Genomic DNA, 13283 nt, shown 5'->3' on the forward strand with positions numbered 1-13283 from the left:
CTTCCTCAAGGCTGGCAAAATCCCTTCCCTTTCCCCTCACCTTCCTTAAGGCTGGCAAAATCCCTTCCCTTTCCCCTCACCTTCCTGAAGGCTGGCAAAATCCATTCCCTTTCCCCTCACCTTCCTCAAGGCTGGCAAAATCCCTTCCCTTTCCCCTCACCTTCCTCAAGGCTGGCAAAATCCCTTCCCTTTCCCCTCACCTTCCTGAAGGCTGGCAAAATCCCTTCCCTTTCCCCTCACCTTCCTCAAGGCTGGCAAAATCCCTTCCCTTTCCCCTCACCTTCCTAAAGGCTGGCAAAATCCATTCCCTTTCCCCTCACCTTCCTTAAGGCTGGCAAAATCCCTTCCCTTTCCCCTCACCTTCCTAAAGGCTGGCAAAATCCATTCCCTTTCCCCTCACCTTCCTAAAGGCTGGCAAAATCCATTCCCTTTCCCCTCACCTTCCTAAAGGCTGGCAAAATCCATTCCCTTTCCCCTCACCTTCCTTAAGGCTGGCAAAAATCCCTTCCCTTTCCCCTCACCTTCCTCAAGGCTGGCAAAATCCCTTCCCTTTCCCCTCACCTTCCTAAAGGCTGGCAAAATCCATTCCCTTTCCCCTCACCTTCCTTAAGGCTGGCAAAAATCCCTTCCCTTTCCCCTCACCTTCCTCAAGGCTGGCAAAAATCCCTTCCCTTTCCCCTCACCTTCCTCAAGGCTGGCAAAATCCCTTCCCTTTCCCCTCACCTTCCTTAAGGCTGGCAAAATCCCTTCCCTTTCCCCTCACCTTCCTGAGGGCTGGCAAAAATCCCTTCCCTTTCCCCTCACCTTCCTCAGGCTTGGCAAGAATCCCTTTCCACGAGGCAGTGCAGGTGGGCAGCTGGGGGAGAGCTGCACCCCAGAGGGGTCCGGCAGCCCCAAAAACCACTCGACAGCCACCTTGCTTGGGTAGTTTTTACAATCTGGTTTTAATACAACGGTAAATCCCTTGGGGTTACAAAGTGGTCCAAGTCAGCTCTCCCCAGGACACTCTGCACAATCCAGTGTGGGTTAGCAACCTAGTTAGCTTTGGCACGGAGCTGCGCTCTCTTGCCCGTGACGGCCTGGAAGCCGGTCTTGATGCTGGCGACGGAGCAGCGCGAGTGGCAGGTCTCGCACTGCAGGAAGTATAACCTGGTGTCCTTCTGCAGGATGGTGTCTGGGGAGCGACACGTGTGGCAGGTGACATACTCCTCTGCAGGGAAGGAAGGAAGGAAGGAGGGCAGCAGTTAAAACATCATGCAGCAGCAGCACCGCCGCTCCTTCAGCCCTTAGCCTTCGGCCATCTCTGGGGCGCTTTCAGGCTGGTTGCCTTTAACCCCACCACGGAGCTCCAGACCCTCCGGAGGCTCAGGAGGGCTACCAGAAAGAGACATCTTTGTGTTTCATCCCCATAAGTCCTGCCTCCTTATAAAACTGGAAGCAAAATCAAGTTTCCCCCCTTTTACCCTCCCTTTCCCCCCCTGCTTCCCTCCTTTTCCCTCCCTTTCCCCCCTGCTTCCCTCCTTTTCCCTCCCTTTCCCCCCTGCTTCCCTCCTTTTCCCTCCCTTTCACCCTCCCTTCCCCCTCCCAGGAAGGATGAACTGGTTCTTATCTCAGACACAGTCTCAAGCTGCACCAGGGAAAGTTTAGGCTGGGGGTGAGGAGAAAGTTCTTGCCAGCAAAAGAGATTGGCCATTGGGATGTGCTGCCCAGGGAGGTGGTGGAGTCCCCATCCCTGGAGGTGTTCAGAAAGGGAGTGGATGTGGCACTTGGAGCCATGGTTTAGCTGTCAGGAGGTGTTGGGTGACAGCTTGGACTTGCTGATCTCTGAGGTCTTTTCCAACCTGATTGATTCTATGATCTCCCTGGCAAGGAAGTGAGGCCTGGTCAGCCCTGGCAATGCTGCCAACTGGGGCCTGGAGCTGCCCAGCTGAATTCTGTGCTGCATCACAAACCTTTGTGGTATGGAGGGGGGCTTGGAAGCCCAGGTTTTGTTGGCCTGGCATAGAAGGAGGTGTGTGTGTGTGTTAAGATTTGGCTTAATGAGCTCCTGTGTTAAGCCCAGACTATGTCCTTCTTTGCATTTGCTATGCTTTGCACTGCAGCACTGGCCTTGGTGAACAGCCTTCCCCTTTAAACTTTCCAGTCCCCAACCTTCCTGTGAGTGTTACTTCTTTTGCCCTTCCTGGAGCAGTAGAGCAAGCTGTCTGCTCATCAAATTACAACAACCTTTAAATGCCTAAAAGTGACTTAACTCTGGGGGGGGAATGTCGGGGGGGTGTGTGTGTGGAATATCACAGAGGCTGAGGCAACCTAAAAATTCCTCCCTGCAGTTCCCAGGCTAATCAAGAGCAGGTTTCATGTGGTACATTATGCACTGACACTGCTGGCTGAGAATAGTAACAACCAGTTCAGACTTCCCACTGGTGTTCCAGAACTTCCTCTGCTGAGCCAGCACTCAGATGGCAGCAGCTCTTGCTCAGGCACAGCACCAGAGCAGTTAGGTTGTGTTACACAGGATTTGACCAGCAGCTAACACAGGCTGTGTTTGGTAAGGAGCATGGACAACAGGCTTGAAGTCAGCACTTAGTGCCACTTTCCACAGGTCTCAAAGCCAAGAAATTAGTCAGAGGAAAAGAAGGAATTCTCCAAACATTCTGAACTATTTCCCTTGGGGTGTTGCAGGGCAGAGAATGAGTTAGGTGCTTGGCAGAACCATGGCAGAACCATCCCATGGGGTGTTGCAGGGCAGAGAATGAGTTAGGTGCTTAGGAGAACCATGGCAGAACCATCCCTTGGGGTGTTGCAGGGCAGAGAATGAGTTAGGTGCTTGGCAGAACCATCCCTTGGGGTGTTGCAGGGCAGAGAATGAGTTAGGTGCTTGGCAGAACCATGGCAGAACCACTTGCACTTGGCTTACTGCAGCAGAAAGCTGCCAGCAAGGTTGCAGCTTCCCAGCACAGGATCTCCAGGGCATGCACACACCTGGGGGCCATACATGAGGCATCCCTTGGGGTGTTGCAGGGCAGAGAATGAGTTAAGTGCTTGGCAGAACCATGGCAGAACCACCTGCACTTGGTCTACTGCAGCAGAAAGCTGCCAGCAAGGTTGCAGCTTCCCAGCACAGGATCTCCAGGGCATGCACACACCTGGGGGCCACAGCTGGGGCATCAGAAGGGGTGTGAGAGCAATGTGCAGAGGGCAAAGGGAGCTGTACTTACTGATATATCTTCTCAAGACATTTTCTATCTGTTTTTGCTGGAATCTTCCTTTGATTACAAGTTGGTTGTTACCATCTATTGAGCCACTAAAATGAAAAGCAAGCTCAAGTTATTTGACTTGCAGAACACACCAAGCACTGCAGCAAGCCCAAGAACGTGAAGGAAGACAAGGAGGGGAGTCAGAACTCCTTGGGGGGGGAGAGGGAAATGCAGGCTTTTAAGGGTACTTGAAAACCTTGAGGAAGTTTTGCCCAAGCATAACCCTCACTGCTGTAAAAGCCAGCTCCAGCAGAGCTCAGAGTTAAGCAACCCAATCATCAGAGCTTTCCAGAGCTGAGCACTAACACAGAAGGGACCAAGACAACACCACCTAGGAAGCTGTGCCTAAGTAAGACCCTCTTCTACCCATTTTGGTGTAGTAATCTGAATGATTTTTGACACTGTGGTCTCCAAGTGTTTATATCTGGAGCTGAAGAGACTCCAAAGCCCACCCCAAATGGGCACTCATGGTATACAGGTGACAGTCAGACTCCTGGACTCCCTGTGCCCACTCCTAACACCAGTGCAGTCTGCACCAGAGAAATGAGGACAAGCAGGAAGTACAGCACCACACAGGAGATCCTTGAAGAGACAACAGATTCCTGCCAGGACAGGTGGATTTCACTGCAGCAGGCAAGATGCAACAACACAAGACTTGCCACCTCAAATAGGGTTCAGTTCTGGGCCACTCACTGCCAAACACTGATTGCTGGAGAGTGGCCAGAGAAGGGCAACAAAGCTGGAGGAGGGTCTGGAGAAAAGGTCTTATGAGGAGCAGCTGAGGGAGCTGGGGTGGGTCAGTCTGAAGAGGAGGAGGCTGAGGGGAGACCTCATTGCTCTCTACAGCTCCCTGAGAGGAGGCTGCAGTGAGGTGGGGGTTAGGCTCTTCTCCCTGGTCTCAGGTGATAGAAGGAGAGGAAATGTCCTGAAATTGTGCCAGGGGAGGGTTAGGCTGGGGAGGAGGAAACCTTTTCTTTGCTGCAAGAGTGCTCAGGGATTGGCACAGGCTGCCCAGGGAGGTGGTGGAGACCCCACCTCTGGAGGTGTTCAAGAAATGTGTGGCCATGGCCCTTGGGGCCATGGTTTGATGGCCATGGTGGGGGTGACAGTTGCACTGGATGGTCTTAGAGGGCTTTTCCAAGCCAAGCAACTCTGTGATTAGGCAGCCAGGCTCTCTCCCTTCCCTAGTTACCCATTCTGCCCTAGGGTGAGAGAAGCCAGAGAGCCATCCTCACTGAGTGTGGCAAACACCTCTGCTGTCAGAGCATCTTTAATCAAGGGAATCCAAGCCCTCACCTAAACTGCTCCCTGGGGCTTATGGGTTTGCCTCTGGAGCTCTTCCCTGGGATGGCATCTCTGCAGTCACTCAGCAGAGGGAGACCAGCCTGGGCTTCCAGCACAGAGACACAGAGGGTTATTTTTGATCAGACACCAAGAGTGACGCAGTTGCTTCCCACACAGAGTGCCCAGCAGCCTTACCTTGTCCCCAGCTCTGCCAACAAAAATGCCAGGAGGTGCTTTGGCTGACGATGTAACCTGAAAATAGAGCAAAGGCCAGCTTTAAGCTCCTGCCTCCAGAAACAGCTGATATTTATACACAGGGCTGGCAGGCTAAAGCAATCTTAAATTACTGGGTTTAGAAGAGGGCACTGCCAGAGGGCCTGCACTGAAGAGCACAGAGAGAAAATAAGAGAGACATCAACCCCCCACCCCAAATCCTTCTTTACAGTAACTGTTGAAAATCTCCTGCTTGAGATGGGGAGCTGGGGTTGCTTAGCCTGGAGAAGAGGAGGCTCAGGGGGGACCTCATTGCTGTCTACAACTCATTTCAAGGAGGCTGTAGCCAGGTGGGGGTTGGTCTCTTCTCCCAGGCACCCAGCCCCAGAACAAGAGGACACAGTCTCAAGCTGTGCCAGGGGAAGTTTAGGCTGGAGGTGAGGAGAAAGTTCTTCCCAGCAAGAGTAATTGGCCACTGGGATGTGCTGCCCAGGGAGCTGGTGAAGTCACCATCCCTGGAGGTGTTCAGAAAAGGACTGGATGTGGCACTTGGAGCCATGGTTTGGTTGTCAGGAGGTGATGGGTGACAGGTTGGACTTGGTGATCTCTGAGGTCTTTTCCAACCTTATTGATTCTATGATCTTTCATTCCTATTCTCCTACCCTTCACCATCTCCTGACAAGAAGTGTTACTAGCCACCATCAAAAATGCACTTCAGTGGACTGGTCAGATCCTCAGGGCTGTTTTCTGGCACACTTCTAAACCAAAAGCAGAGCTGCATCCCCAAAGTGCTCCCAAAGAACAGAACTGCCTTCAGAACAGATAATTAAGACCTAGAGAACACTGCAGAAAGCAATGGGGAAAAACAACATTGCTGAACTCCAGACCACTCACCAGGAGGAGCTCAAACCAGAAAGCACTTTTCCCCACCCCTCACTCATGAGCTGCAAAGCATCACTGGTGAGGTGTTCAAAAAAGGCTTGGATGTGGCACTTGGAGCCATGGTTTGGTTGTCAGGAGGTGCTGGGTGACAGCTTGGACTTGGTGATCTCTGAGGTCTTTTCCAACCTGGTTGATTCTGTGAGCCAGCTACAGGCTTGACAGAAGCCAGTGAACTCACAAAGCCACAGGGTCAGTTTCAGCCCATGCAGCAGGTTCAAAAGGTAAGTGTAACATAACAAATGCTCAGTGCACCCTCCCTCAGAAATCTCTGACAGAGCTGTAGAAGAAATGAGCAGCAGGAGGCAGAGAGCTTTCATTTCACTTCTGGCTGGCCACAATCCCCGCGCTTAACACAACAGCCACCAGCAGAGTGGATTCATCCCCCCCCAAGTCCTGCCACATCTCAGGAGGAAACTTACAATTTGCAGATATCTGTGAAGTTGACAAAAGATGTTTTCTTGGTCCCTACTCTTACAACCTGGGGAGGCTTCATGACAAACTTCCTCTTCTCCCCAGCTACCATGTCCGGGTTCTTTTCCCGCATGATGTTAAATACTCTGTTGAGCAGCTGCAAAGAGAGAAGGGATTCACAGCCTGCACTCCTCAAAGCACATCACTGCTACCACACTGCAAACAGCATCCATCTAGGGCATCACACCATCACTGCCTTTCAGCATTTGACCATCACTGCCTTTCAGCATTTCCCCATAAGCTCTTGAGCACACACTTAGAAAAAGCACAGAAGGGGCTGGTGGAGGCTGAGGCAGAGGCAGTTCCATGCAAACAGGAGGAAGAGCTTTTTCCCCTCTGAGGGTGACAGAGCCCTGGAGCAGGCTGCCCAGTGGGGTTGTGGAGTCTCCCTCTCTGAAGAGACTCAAAACCCACCTGGAGTGTCCCTGTGTGAGCTGCTCTGGCAGGGGGTTGGACTGGATGAGCTTTGGAGGTCCCTTCCAGCCCCTCACACTCTGTGATTCTTCATTTCACACAAGTCTGCTTTCCTTCCTCTGCTTCAGAGCTGCCCACAGGATTTGCATTCCCTTGCCAAAGGAGTGTCATAGAATCCTAGCATGGGTTGGGTTGGGTGGGAAGGGACCTTCAAGATCATTCAGCTCCAACCTCACTGCCATGGGCAGGGACACCTCCCACCAGCCCAGGGTGCTCAAAGCCTCATCCAGCCTGGCCTTGAACACCTCCAGGGAGGTGACAGCCACAGCCACCCTGGGTTACCTGTGCCAGTGTCTCCCCACCCTCACTCTCAAGAATTTCTTCCTCATCCCCAGTCTCAACCTTCCCTCTTCCAGCTCAAAACCACTGCCCCTGGCACTGCAAGCCCTTGATAAATGCAAAATGGAAAGGCAGACACCCCAAGGGCTCACCTCACACCCTACAACACCTCAGCCTATTTGCAGAGGAGCTTCAACTATTGGTCTAGTGTGAGGTGTCCCTGTCCACAGCAGGGGCATTGGAATTGATCTTTAAGATCCCTTCCAACCCTGACATTTCTGTGATTGCCCAGGATGAAAGTCAGCTGTGATAAAAGATGTGCTGTGTGTTCATCAGAGGGACAAGAGGTAATGGATTTGGAACAGGGCAGATTCAGACTGGAGCTCAGGAAGAAATTCTTCCCAGTGAGGGCGAGGAGACTCTGGCACAGGCTGCCCAGGGAGGGTGTGGATGCCCTCTCCCTGAAAGCATTCAAGGCCAGGTTGGATGAGCAACCATGGGCTGGTGGATCCCATGGCAGGGGGGTTGGAAGTAGCTGATCTTGAAGGTCCCTTCCAACCCAAACCATTCTATGGCTCTGCATGACTCCAAGTTCCTTCATCTGCAGGTAGAACCAGGAGAAATAGCCCAGGGCCAGGCTCCACATGGCCAAGAACAGTATTTCAGGAGACTTCTGAACATTACCTCATCATATGTGTAATCCCTTTCTGAGCCTGCCCATGCAGGTCCTGAATGAAGGCTGAATGAAATTCCATCATCTTTTTTGCTATCTTCATCCTCAAAAGCTGTAAAGAGAGGTGGTTGGGATACGTTAAAAAGAGGGGGGAAACCCCAAACCATTCTTTCATCTCCTGCTTACACTGCTTCTGAGAGGTCTATCAAAGAAGATTCCACCCAGACATGAGCTCAAAGTCTGCTCTGTTTGGCTGCCCACCAGGCACACCAGCACTTAGAGCAGCTTCACAGTGCTCCTAGAGAACACTTTGCTGACAGAGAAGAGTGGCAAAGGGAACAAAAGGAGTTTGGAACCAAAAAGGCACTTGAACAAACCCCTTCCCCTACAGGCTGGGTTACAGTTGGCTTTACACCTCTCACTGAGCTAGGTTATGCTCTCACCTTCATCTTTCTCCATTATCTCATCTTCATCTGGAAACTTCACATTCTTCTTTTTCTTCTTCTTATTGCCCAGCATGATATCCAGGTCATCTTCAGGCTCCACTGCCTCTGGCACCTCTCCTTCAATTTTCAAGTCCTGCAAAGAAACAGCAAGGCCACAGTTGCCAGGACTGAACCCAAACCTTCACTGCACAGCACCAGAAACCACAGAATGGCTTGGGCTGGAAGTGCCCTCAAAGAGCATCTAGTTCCAACCCCCTTCCCATGGCCAGGGACACCTCCTAATAGATCAAGTTGCTCAAGGCCCTGTCCAGCCTGGCTTTGAACACTTGCAGGCTTGAAGCCTCCACAACTTCTCTGGGCAGCTTGTTCCAGTGCCTCACCACCCTCATGGGGAAGAATTCCTTCCTCAATAGCCTTTGCAGTAGACTGTGCTAGGTGAACACAGGCACTATCCACCACAGCCCTGAAACCTAACACCAAAGAACACAACTGAAGAGTGCTGCCTTACTCCACTGAGACAGGACATGCCAAGCTCAGCTGCAGCCTGGTACCTGCCTCCAGCTGCAGCCTGGTATTAAGGCTTAGTTTATGCTATTGCCTTTGGAATAGCTGAGTTCATGGATTCACAGAATGCTCTGGGCTGGAAGGGAGCTCCAAAGCTCATCCAGTCCAACCCCCTGCAGTCAGCAGGGACATCCTCAACTGCCCAGAGCCCTCCTGAGCCTCACTTTGAATATCTCCAATGATGGAGCCTCAACCACCTCCCTGGGCAACCTGTTGCAGTGCTCCAGCACCCTCATGGTGCAGAACTTGTTCCTAGCATCCAAATCTGCTCTGCTCTAGTTTGAAGCCATTGCCCCTGGTCCTATCACTGCAGGCCTTTGGGAACAGTCTCTCTGCAGCCTTCTTGCAGCCCCCTTCAGGTACTGGCAGGCTGCTATTAGGTGTCCCTGGAGCCTTCTCCTCTCCAGGCTGAACAACCCCAGCTCCCTCAGCCTGTAGGCAGAGGCAGCCTGTGCATGCACCTGGAAACACTCCAAATGGCTCCTGCTAGGCTATCACTGCAGGCCAAAAATCTTCTGGTAGAAGGACACAAAACACTGAGCCAAAGGCATCAGCCATGCTGGGGAGGAAGGGAACAAAACACCTTCCAGGCCAGGCAATAAGGTAGGACAGAGCTGTTGCTACCTGCAGCCAGTGCCATTTGTCAGCACAATTCTACATGTGCAGAGCAAGCTTTTCACCTGGCTGGGGCAGAGCAGAGTGACTTTTGGTTTCCCAAAACACAGACCCTGAAGAGGAGCTTTAACCAGAAGGTAACATTTCTTCTGTCCTCTGGCTCCCCAGGCTTGCCAGTCACACCAACACCTGACACAAAAGCACTGCTTGGAATAAACTTCAGCAAAGTTAAAACATCTCTGACAGCTTCTGGGACACAGCAGAGTGGCCAAGAAAACATCAGGGTAAAAGGAGGGTCCAAATGGTTCATATCTTGGTAGAGAGAAATCCTTTATTTGAAGGGCTGGCTTTTGGAGGTTTAGCCAGGTGGGGGTTGGTCTCTTCTCCCAGGCAACCAGCACCAGAACAAGAGGACACAGTCTCAAGCTGTGCCAGGGGAAGTTTAGGCTGGAGGTGAGGAGAAAGTTCTTCCCTGAGAGAGTTGTTAGCCATTGGGAAGTGCTGCCCAGGGAGGTGGTGGAGTCCCCATCCCTGGAGGTGTTCAAGAGGGGATTGGATGTGGCACTTGGTGCCATGGTTTAGTCATGAGGTCTGTGGTGACAGGTTGGACTTGATGATCTTTGAGGTCTCTCCCAACCTTGGTGATTCTGTGACTTCTCTTGCCACAAAATACAATCAACCTTGATGCCAGCCAGCCCCTTACTGCTGGTTGCAAAATTCCTTGCTCGTTGCGCAGACCACAGGATGTCAGGGGCTGGAAGGGACCTCTGGAGATCATCCACTCCAACCCTCCTGCCAGAGCAGGACCACAGAATCCAGCACAGCTCACACAGGAACACATCCAGACAGGGCCTGAAAGTCTCCAGAGAAGGAGACTCCACAATCCCCCTGGGCAGCCTGCTCCAGGGCTCTGTGATCCTGAGTGAAGAAGTTCCTCCTCATGTTGAGGTGGAACCTCCTGTGCTGGGGTTTATAACCATGAGCTGCCTTTATACTCCTGGGCAATAAAAGTCCTGGAGGAGCAGCATGTTCAGCACAACCTACTCCACACCAGAGGCAAAGTGAAATCTTAAGTTTCATTAAGTGCACCAAGGCACAGTGACAGACTGGGAACAGCCTCCTGCACTGCCAGGCCCCAGGGAAATGAAAGGAAGGAAGTGTCCAGCCTAGCTGGGTGAACAAACCTTTACACCTTCTTCTGCTTCATCTATATCAAATATCTTTTTTGTTTTTTTCTTCTTCTTCTTCTGATTGAAGAAGTTTAAATCATCCAGGTCATCTGTGGTATCTGAAAAACAAAGGAATGCCAAGAGAAGGGCAAGAACTGGAGAACAGGTTCACATTCAGGCCTCTAATCACACCCACATCTTCAAGGCATGACATTAAGATACAGACAATGCCCCTACAGACACCCTGCAGGGTTATTGCATTGGGTTGGGAAGGACCCCCAAAGGTCATCCTGCCCAACACCCCTGCAGTCAGCAGAGGAACCTCCAACTAGAGCAGGCTGCCCAGGGCAACACCGAGTCTGATCTGGAATGTCCCCAGCAATAGGGCCTCAAAACACATCCCTGGGCAACCTGTTCCAGTGTCTCACCACCCTTGTTATGAAGAGCTTCCTCCTGATGTCCAACCTGAATCTCTCCTGCTCCACTTTCACACCATTGCCCCTTGTACAACCACCACCAGCCCTCCTAAGCAGTCTCTCCCCAGCCTCCTTGTAAGCTCCTTTCTGGAAGGCTGCTCTAAGGTGTCCCTGGAGCCTTCTCTTCTCCAGGCTTAACTACCCCATCTCTCAGCCTGTCCACACAGAAGTGCTCCAGCCCTCTGGTTATCTCTGTGGCCTCCTCTGTGCCCTCTCCAGCAAGTCCATGCCTCTCTTGTGTTGGGGGCCCCAGAGCTGGACACAGGACTCCAAGTGGGGTCTCAGCAGAGCAGAGGGGCAGGATCCCCTCTCTCCATCTCTGGCTGTGCTGCTTTGATGCAGCCCAGGCTGCCACTGGACTTCTGTGCTGCCAGTGCCCATTGCTGGCTCCTGTCCAGCTTCCCATCCACCAGCAGCCCCAAGGTCTTCTCTGCAGGGCTGCTCTCAATCTCATCACCCCCAGCCTGGACTGGTATCGAGGGCTGCCCCCAGTGAGGTGCAGGACCTTGCACTTGGCCTTATTGAGCCTCATCAGAGTCCTCAGCCACCTCTCCAGCCTGTCCAGGTCCCTCTGGATGCCAGCCTGTCCTTCAGTCTTACCAACACCACCACTCAGCTTGGTGTCATCAGCAAACCTGAGGGTGCCTCAGCCTCACTTGTCAATACCATTGGTGAAGCTATTGAACAGCAGTGGTCCCAGCACAGACCCTTAGGGGACAGCACTTATCACCCATCTCTACCTGGACTTTAAGCTGCTGACCACTGCCCTTTGGATTCAACCATCCAACCAATCCCTTATCCACTGAGGAGTCCACCCATCAAATCCTTATCCCCCCCAGCTTAGAGAGAAGGATGCTGGGGGGGGGCTGTGTTAAAGGCCTTAGAGATGTCCAGATAGATGACATCCATTGGTCTTCCCTTACCTTGCTGCAAAGAGGCCATTGCCCTCTGCCCCCAAATACCTCAGCACTATTTTACAGCTTCTGCATCTTCCAACTGCAGCTACTGATTTAAGTGCTTCACCTCTTGTCTGCTGTAGAAGAGAAACCAGCCACTTGGGTCATGACAGTAGAGATGCTTGAAAAAAACTGAAGAGAGGGCCATAGGTGGAAGGTATAAATTTCCCTGGTCTACTGCAGGAGCCAATTTTATCAACCAAGTGGATTGAAGTTAACAGCACTCCCTGAACCAGGTCATCTTGAAGTGACATTGGCCTCCATTCCAAAAGCAAGGTTGGGGCACACACACACACAGAGAAAATAAACCACAGACTTATTTCCTGGAAGATTCCAAAGCACACCCTACTTGGCACATCCCCAGCTGCCCACACACCAGCTCCTCTTCACCAGGTCTCTCTTATCACACTGCTGTCTCATTGCTCAAAGGAAAACCAGCAACAGTTGCACAGGGGAAACACACAATCCCCTAACACAGTGGGGAAGCTGTTCTCTTTTTATTGCCTCACACTAAAGACTGAGGCAGGGAAGTGGAAACTACAGGAATGATGATGGGTGGCTTGCTGGATGCCTTTGCCTGTGAAGCAGGAGGGAAACAGGCCCTGCACAGAGGCAGAGGAGCTCTGCTCACGAGCCTCTGAACAAACCTGGGCCCCAGCACTGTGAGGCCCAGCTGCTGAAATGGAGCTACCCTTGGGAGTGGAGCTCTGTGGGGTCGCTTTACCTTTCTTCCTGCTGTCTTCTTCGTCTGCTTCGACGTCTTTGTCTTCTGTTGGCTCTGGTTCAGCTTCTTTTGGTTCTGACTGCTGAGTCTCCTCTGCTTGTGTGTCCCCTCCTTCCTCATCCAGCATAAAGGGCTTCTTCTTTTTCTTCTTCTTCTTGCTCATAGTGGGATCGAAGATCATCTGTGAAAGTCAAGAGGTCCTTAGCAGCACACCAATGACCAGGCAGTAGTTACTTACCAGACCTTTAAGTTTCTCTTGGCATTCCTGGCTTCAACCTCAACCAGGGATTTTCCCAGCTCTGCACCAGGGTAATCCAAGAGCTGACTCCAAACAGGGGAAGATCTTACATACATAGAATAGACCAGGTTGGAAGAGACCTTCAAGATCATCGCATCCAACCCATCAACCAATCCAACACCACCTAAACAACTAACCCATGGCACCAAGCACCCCAGCAAGTCTTCTCCTGAACACCTCCAATGATGGTGACTCCACCACCTCCCCAGGCAGCCCATTCCAATGGGCAATCTCTCTCTCTGTATAGAACTTCTAAACCTAAACCCTGACTACAACCTCCCTTCAGGGAGTTGGAGAGGGTAATAAGGTCACCCCTGAGTCTCCTCTTCTCCAGGCTAAGCAACCCCAGCTCCCTCAGCCTCTCCTCACAGGGCTGTGCTCCAAGCCCCTCACCAACTTCGTTGCCCTTCTCTGGACACACTCCAGCAAGTCAACCTCCTTC

At 52.0% G+C, this 13283-nt stretch overlaps 1 protein-coding gene across 1 annotated transcript; it reads right to left on the reverse strand.

Annotated features, from left to right (window-relative positions):
• Positions 1-930: 930 nt before the first annotated feature.
• Positions 931-12724, reverse strand: EIF2S2 (eukaryotic translation initiation factor 2 subunit beta). The gene is made up of 8 exons (XM_009904546.2): positions 12544-12724; positions 10403-10506; positions 8037-8172; positions 7605-7705; positions 6116-6264; positions 4737-4793; positions 3219-3304; positions 931-1210 (listed from the first exon to the last, which is right to left on the reverse strand). The coding sequence occupies exons 1-8, from the start codon at positions 12722-12724 to the stop codon at positions 1035-1037; spliced, it is 990 nt and encodes a 329-aa protein (XP_009902848.2). The 3' UTR covers positions 931-1034.
• Positions 12725-13283: the final 559 nt, after the last annotated feature.

This window comes from Dryobates pubescens, chromosome 26, assembly GCF_014839835.1.
Source record: "Dryobates pubescens isolate bDryPub1 chromosome 26, bDryPub1.pri, whole genome shotgun sequence".
NCBI classification, from domain to species: Eukaryota; Metazoa; Chordata; class Aves; order Piciformes; family Picidae; genus Dryobates; species Dryobates pubescens.